Source organism: Vollenhovia emeryi, unplaced genomic scaffold, assembly GCF_000949405.1.
Source record: "Vollenhovia emeryi isolate VEMERY1.0 unplaced genomic scaffold, V.emery_V1.0 DF939341.1, whole genome shotgun sequence".
Taxonomy (NCBI): domain Eukaryota; kingdom Metazoa; phylum Arthropoda; class Insecta; order Hymenoptera; family Formicidae; genus Vollenhovia; species Vollenhovia emeryi.
In genome coordinates this window covers 122,099-130,070 of record NW_011967025.1, presented here as the reverse complement: position 1 = coordinate 130,070, position 7,972 = coordinate 122,099, and the positions used below count along the sequence as shown (strand labels likewise).

The 7,972-nt window shown below is 35.4% G+C and overlaps 2 protein-coding genes across 2 annotated transcripts; one reads left to right on the top strand and one right to left on the bottom strand.

The window, feature by feature from the left end:
* Positions 1-517: 517 nt before the first annotated feature.
* Positions 518-1,585, top strand: LOC105558489 (bifunctional purine synthesis protein purC/E-like). Its single transcript, XM_012006189.1, has one exon. The coding sequence runs from the start codon at positions 518-520 to the stop codon at positions 1,583-1,585; it is 1,068 nt and encodes a 355-aa protein (XP_011861579.1).
* Positions 1,586-1,622: 37 nt separating this feature from the next.
* On the bottom strand, positions 1,623-2,598 carry LOC105558488. Its single transcript, XM_012006188.1, has 2 exons — positions 1,717-2,598; positions 1,623-1,655 (listed from the first exon to the last, which is right to left on the bottom strand). Exons 1-2 carry the CDS (start codon positions 2,596-2,598, stop codon positions 1,623-1,625), a joined length of 915 nt encoding a protein of 304 aa, XP_011861578.1.
* Positions 2,599-7,972: the final 5,374 nt, after the last annotated feature.

The window sequence follows — 7,972 nt, the reverse complement described above, 5'->3', positions numbered from 1 at the left end:
AAATAAACTATTTTGATAGTTAATGGGGTCTAGTTTTGACGTATGGACTATCCAAAGAAAAGGGTGGTATCATAACCTCAAAAATTTTTATGCTTTCTTCATTCAGAAATTCATACTTACCCTGCATTACTCCTGACGGTGCATTTAAGTATGTTCCACTTGTGTATTTAAATACCTCTCCAGATTTTATCACAGGTTGTTCTCCGATAACACCAACTCCGGCAATTTCATTTATTTTTCCCTTATAATCTATTATTTGCCAATGACGACTTAATAATTGAATAGTTGATTGGCTTTTGTTTTTTATCTTAACGTTATACATCCATACATAGCAATTTTCATAAGGAATGGATTGCTCTTCAATATAAATTGGTAAAACTGTGACTTCAACAAAGTTGGTAGTTAGTGTGTACTCTATCATTATAGAATATTCATGATAAAAAGATAGTATTTTAATTATATACTTTTTTCATAGATTTTTCAAGTATACTTTAATTAGGAAATATCAATTTATAGTATGAACGAACCAGATGCGCTTAGCAAAAAAGTAATAGGAATAATAGGTGGTGGACAATTAGGTAAAATGACTGCTATCGCTGCAACAAAACTTGGACAAAAAACACATGTTTTTGCCAGTGCTAAGGACGATCCGGCTTGCTCTGTTGCTGATGATTTCACAATAGCAGATTTCTCTGATAAGAAAGCGCTTGAATCTTTTGCACAGAGTGTGGATTTGGTCACTATTGAGTCTGAAAATATTCCATGTAGTGCAATTGATATCGATGTAAATTTTTATCCGGGTAAAAAAGCGTTACACATTGCGCAAAATAGGCTTAGGGAGAAAGATTTCATTAGAAGCTTGAGTATAAAAACTGCTGAATATAAAAGTATACAAAATTATAATGAGCTATTAGAAAGTAGTAGAGCTTTTGGCTATCCAACAAGGCTGAAAACAACAGAAATGGGTTATGATGGAAAAGGGCAATATGTGCTTGAAAATGATTCTGAAGTGAAGCAATTTGCTTCCTTTGATTGGAATACAGAGTACATATTTGAAGCAAGTGTTGATTTACTGAAAGAGGTTTCAATAGTCGTTGCAAGAGATAAAAACGGTAAAGTAGCTTTTTTTCCTATAGCAGAAAATTACCACGTTGATGGAATACTTGATACTTCAACAGTGCCAGCTAAAATAGATAGCAAATTAACTCAAGAGGTACAACGAGCTGCAAAGAAAATAGCAAATGCGCTCGATGTAATAGGAATTCTGGCTATTGAATTTTTTGTTACTAAAGATAACGAGTTGTTAGTTAATGAACTAGCTCCAAGACCTCACAATTCTTGCCACTGGAGCTTGGATGCATGTAACGTTAGTCAATTTGAACAGCTGGTTAGGATAATATGCGGGCTACCTATGCAGGAAGTAGTGTTACGCTTTCCTTGTATGACGAAAAATATAATAGGTAATGATATATATGATTCTCATAACTATTTGAGCAACGAAAAAGCTAGTTTAACCATATATGGGAAAAAAGAGGTTAGAGGTAAGCGTAAAATGGGACATGTCAATATAGATTTAAGTTATTGAGTCTCTCTTATTAGAATCTCAAGAATCTGCACTATATTTAATGCTGCGCCTTTGCGCAGATTATCAGCCACTATCCACATATTTAATCCGTATTCAACAGTATTGTCTCTTCTAATACGCGATACATATACAGCATTTTCCTGTACAACATCAATTTGAGTGATGTATTCACCGTCTTCACGCCTGTTGTAAACTAAAACTCCACTATCTTCGGCTTCACTTAGCACTTCACGAGCTTGTTCTTCAGTGATATGTTGATCAAATTCTACATTTACTGCCATAGCGTGACCGATAAAGACGGGTACTCTTACACAAGTTGCAGTAACTTTTATATCTTCCTCTAAAATTTTTTTTGTCTCCTCTTGCATTTTCCATTCCTCTTCTGTAGAACCATTCTCCATGAATTTCCCTATATGGGGAATGCAATTAAACGCTATTTGTTTCGGAAATATCTCGGGCTTTTTAGTCTCATTCATGAAGGTTTTTTTTGTCTGGTCATAGAGCTCATCCATTGCTGCTTTGCCTGCGCCAGAAGTTGATTGATAAGTTGAAGCAACGATTCTCTTTATTTTTGCTTTCTGGTGTAATAGATGTAGTACTAGCAACATCTGTATTGTAGTACAGTTTGGGTTGGATATTATGTTATGGTTTTTATATTCCATAATTTTTTCTTTATTAATCTCTGGAATAATGAGCGGCACACCCTCTTTCATTCTAAAATGGGAACTGTTATCTATTACGATGCATCCAGCCTGTGTTGCAATTGGTACATACTTTTCAGAAACATGATATCCAGCACAGAAAATGGCTATATTAGTTCCAACGAAGTCATAATTCTCAAGGCATAAAACTGTTAACTCTTTGTCACCAAAACTCACCTTCTTCCCTTCTGATTTTTTCGATGCAAGTGCAATTACAGAATCTATTGCCTCATCTTGAAACTCAGCAAGCGTGCTTAATACCTCACGCCCTACTCTTCCGGTTGCTCCAATAACAGCAATTTTGTATCCCATATAGATGAACCTCTAACTTTAAAGTTCTATTATATTTTGACTGACAAAATTTACAATTGTTTTAATATTTTTACCTTGCAATTAATTGTAATTTAGCTATTATTATGCAATATTAGTAATATTACATAATAAAGTGAAAGATGAATAAAGAATACGATGAAACTAAGGTTAAACCTGCAATGTCTACACCTCAAGAGCCTGAAAGGACCAATGGATTAAAGGCTCAAAATGTTCTTTCGAAAAAAAGAAAGCCTGCAATAAATTTTGATGATAAAAAATATGGTGTAAAAAACCTTAAAATAGACCAACAGTTCCTAAATAAAAGACAAGAATCTTCAAAGCTAAGAGATTTCTTAAGATCAATACCAATAATAGAGAGATTTTTAGCAAGGATTTTCACATCTGAAAAAATAGAAATCATCAGTAACCCTATATATGACAACATAGAAGCATATGAAAAATCGCAAACAGGTCACTCCAGTAAGATAAAAGATGAGATTAGTGTAGATGATGCACATGCAAAAGAAGTAGATAGTAAACTTGAGAAGGGTAATGTTGAACAAGTGGACAACAAGCAAAGTCGTGATCCATAAATATCAATCATTTAAAAATTATCTCTAGCTATAACATTTGCTATACAGAAACTCTGCGATACCAAAATAAATAAAGAGGTACGCCACTTGCGGTGAATAAGCTTGCGATCAGCAAGGTATTCACGGAAGTTTCAAATATTACCCAGCAGCAAAAGGTTGTTGCTATACTGCCAATTAAAAATTTGTAATAGTTTTTCTCCTTTATAATAACCTTGAGAAAAGCAAGACTGCATGCAAGGTAGACAAACAAAAATGAAACTACAGAAAAGTCGATAATTGATGTGATCTGTTTAGCAAAATTGTTGCTTGAAGTGAGAATTAGTAGAACTGAAGTGCCAACGGAGCTGATTGTTATGCCCCAGAAAGGAGAACCGTGCTTGTTTCTTTTAGCAAAGAACTGTGGCATCAGTTTATCTTCTGCAAGGCCAAGGGCCACTTGTCCACTAGCTAGTACCCAAGCATTTAAACTGCCAACACAAACAATAAAAGCAACAATAGAAATGATCAAATGCCAATTACCAGGAAACATAATTTTTATTGCATCAACATACGGCGCTTTTGAATTAACTAGATCATTGCCGTTTATCAATCCCATGATTGCAAGGCTATTAATGAAATATATAACTGCAACAGAGATTGTGCCAAGCACTATGGCTCTTGGTATAGTCTTGGCTGGATCGTTTACTGATCCTGCAGGTGCTGTTGCTGATTCAAGGCCAATAAAACACCATAGAGTGAGTAGTGTAGAGCGAGCAAGGACTTGAGACATCGTGAGGGTTGATATTTCCTCACTTATGATAAAATTATTCCTATCAAAGAAAAACAACGCTGTTACTGGTATAGCAAGCAGTGCGGTAATTTTGACAGTCATCAATAAAAGCTCAACACATCCAGCAGCAGTGACACCTCTTAAATTTATTAGTGTAATGATCGTAAATAATAGTATTTCTAAAAATAAGCGTATATCTTGAATATCTCCATGAAAAAGCGAAGTCAGATAGCCAATACTTGCAACGATTACTGCTGCCGTGCTAACCCATGAAATCACCCAATATGTCCAACCAACAAAAAAAGCTGCAGTGGGGCCAAAAGCATGCTTTACATAAACGTGAGGACCACCCGTTTCTGGAAATTTTGCGCAGAGTAAGGCAAAAACCAAAGCAAGAGATATAGCACCAAGCCCTGATATCACCCAGCTTATAAGGCTATAAGCGCCATATGGAGCAAGGCTAATAGGAAGCATAAAAATTCCAGAGCCAATTTGACTACTAATCACTAAGGCAAAAATAGCCCAAAAACCTATTTTATTTGACACAATAATTTTTATCTAAATAGATTAAGAATATAATTGAAGCTCAGAAATTTCAATCGATCTTTATAAAAAATTGCATTTTTCTCAATTTATTTCTAAAATAGATTATGTTAACAGATTATTAAGAGGGGGTTATGAATCCAAGGTTAAAAACATTTTTGGTTGTTTGTGGGTATTCTTTACTATTTGTTTCTGCTATTGGAGCAATTATTTTATTTGACTACTTACTTGAGATCTTTATTGATGCGCTTTATACATTCCTTCTTGCCAAAACTTCAAGTGAGGTGTTAGCTGTTTTTGGAACACTTGCAGTTTTACTTGCCACTTGCGTTTTGTGCTACGGACTGCATAAGCTCTGTTCTGTTTTTACAGAAAAGATTACAAGCAGCTATCAATCTTTCAAAAATGAAAATAGTGATGATAGCATTTTTTCTGAAGTATATAATGACCCAACAATAAGGTTGAAAGATAAAATTTTGTTTTTCTCTATATATTTAATATATTGCATTCAATTACCATTTTTGTACTGTGCATCGAAGGTATCAGAGCTCAGCAGAATGTTATCAAATAGTAGAGCAATAGGTGCTAGAATATGTTTAGTGCTTATCAATACTATATTATTAATTCCAGTAGCACTCCTCGAGTTAATAAAATATCCATTGATAAAGCTCTTCTCACCTTTGGGTTTGAATGTAAAGCAACTTAGCTTTTTGTTTAATGTAAGTGACGTGGGCACTAGTAGTCAGAGTGTTCACACGAGTAGTTTTGAACATAGTATTCTCCAATGCGCTCAAGAGTTAAAACAGAAATTTGGAGCTCAACCAAATGTACTCAATAAAGAGTTTGAAGACTACATAAATAATTCAGATCAGCTTACAACTGAGCAAAAAGAGCAATTAAAACTTTACCTTAACTTTAATGGCTCTAATGGAGCAGCTTATAGGGAATCAAAAACTAGCCTTACTCTCACGCAAGCTGCAAATTTAGTTTTGACTGCAGCTAAGGATCAAAAGTTAGATACAGATTTTCTAAAATGCATGTTACTAATGCGTTTACAAGAAGGAAATGGTGCATGTCATCTTGGAATGTTTAATCGTATTATTTATTCACTCAGTTGTCTTGAAGCTAAAAATAACTTTACAGTTGAGGTAAACGCTCAAGTGTATGAGAGAATGCCAAGCATTACAGAAAAATTCCTGAGAAGCTGTAACAATAAAAAAATTACAGTTTTAAAGGACAATTTTGATAATTTTTATTCTGATGGTGATATGGATCCTCAAATAAAAAGCAACATCAGTAAACTGATAGAAGAAGCAAAACAATCTGTCTTTAATGAATTATATGTGGATTATTACAATAGGTATGGGCAAGATGTTGGAAGAGGCCCTATAAAGCATAAATTAAAAGAGTTAATTACAAGCGATGATGTAAAAGAAGCAGTAAGCGCTGTTATAGATGGTATAGAAATTCCTCCAGTACCACCTACTTATCTTGAAGGAGTAAAAGCATTTTTTGGAGGTCATGCAAGGTCTTCTGCTGCTTAGTGGTGGGCTCATGTTATGGCAGAAAATTTTGACTTTAGCTAAAAACCATCTGGCTCCTATGGTTTTTTATAGTTTTGTCTTCCCTTTTCTGAATGGTTTGCAAGCTGCTGTAGCTAACTCAAGAAAGGTTTCCCTACGTAATACCGCCGCAGTATCTCTTAGCCGCTAGCACGTAGCGGGATGACGAGCTTATCATCATACCGCCACGAACCGTCATACCGCGATTCATTCGCGGTATCTCCCAGCATAGATCCCGCTAACAAGTAGCAGAATGACGAAACTTCGTCATGCCACCGCGAACCGTCATACCGCCGCGGTATCTCTTAGCCGCTAACAAGCAGCGGGATGACGAATTGCTTAACCTTCATACCGCCACGAACCGTCATACCGCGATTCATTCGCGGTATCTCCCAGCATAGATCCCGCTAACAAGTAGCGGGATGACGGTTGTCGTTTAGCTACAAACATTAAGAAATTTACCAAATAAAAAAAAGGCAAAAGAAGCCCTGGTCATTGTCTATTTTCAGTATTTGGCGTTTTTTAAATCTTAAACACTGCAATTTAGCTGCTTTTAAACGCAACTCACCTTAGTTTAAATGTTTAAGAAATTTACTAAGCAGAAAAAAAGGCAAAAGAAACCCCGCGTTAGCTAGTTGTCACTCTCTAATCCTGCAAATTGGCGTACTATACTGTCTTAAACGACTTATAAGCGCGTTTCAGCTTATATAGGTAAAAACCCAGAAATGTTGTGAAGACATAAGGTGCACATAGTGCAAAAAATTAAAAATAAGACGCCAACTACGTTGTTTTCTTGCTGCTTAATCTGCACAGATGAAGATAACTGAATACCTTCAATACCATGATAAGGGGGCTGGCGAAGCTTGTCAAGTAAGTTTTTTCGTTTCTGCGGGCTACTTGAGTTTATTGACTTCATTAGAGCCAAAACTCTTGAGACCTAGGTGATAATTCTATCTAAAAGGATGCCAAAAAAGAGAAGCAACCCTACGTAGGAATTATTTTTAAATATGGACATGCATTGACTGGGATCGTCAGGATTGAAATTTGTGTATTGGCGGTGAAATATGAACCCTACAGCAAGTAGAGCAATATAAAAGATGTTATTTAATGATGATAAGATACCAGCATATAGCCACGTCATAAGAGATATTAAATAAAATCTTTTCAACCAAGATTTTGTTGTATCACCAAAATATAATGCGGTAGATTTCATTCCGAGTTTTTCATCATCTTTTTTATCTTGGTGAGCGTATATGGTGTCATAGCTAAGTGTCCAAAAGACGCATCCTATATAAAACAGCAAGGATTCTATACTGATCTGGTTTATTATTGCTGCTGAGCCCATGAGCGATCCCATATTGAAGGTAAACCCTAAGAACAATTGTGGCCACCAAACATACCGCTTTAATAAAGGGTAAGTAGCTATCATACACATTGAGATTATTCCAAGTATGAGTGTGGTTTTATTAGTTAACAATAAAATTACCAAAGCGATAGATAGTAGCAGTGAGAGTAAAACCAAAGCCTGCTTTATGTTTAATGCACCACTTGCAAGTGGCCTATATTTTGTTCGTTCAACATGTGCATCTATTTCCCTATCGAAAATGTCATTGATTATGCACCCTGCAGGTCTCATTAAAAATGCGCCTATAGTGAACAAAACAAGGAGAAAAAGAGCCTGATACGATAGAGAAGTTGAGGCTAAAAGAATACCGCTCAAACTGGGAAATAGCACAAGCCACAAACCTGTTAAACTGTGCAATCTCATTAATGAAAAGCAATGGTTGAAATACATTAATTAAGTGTGATTATGTAATATTTTGCTTACATTAACAAAATTATCGAACGCTAAATCAGGCTTGAAAACTAACTCAGGTATAAATCGCAAATCAACATAACACAATATA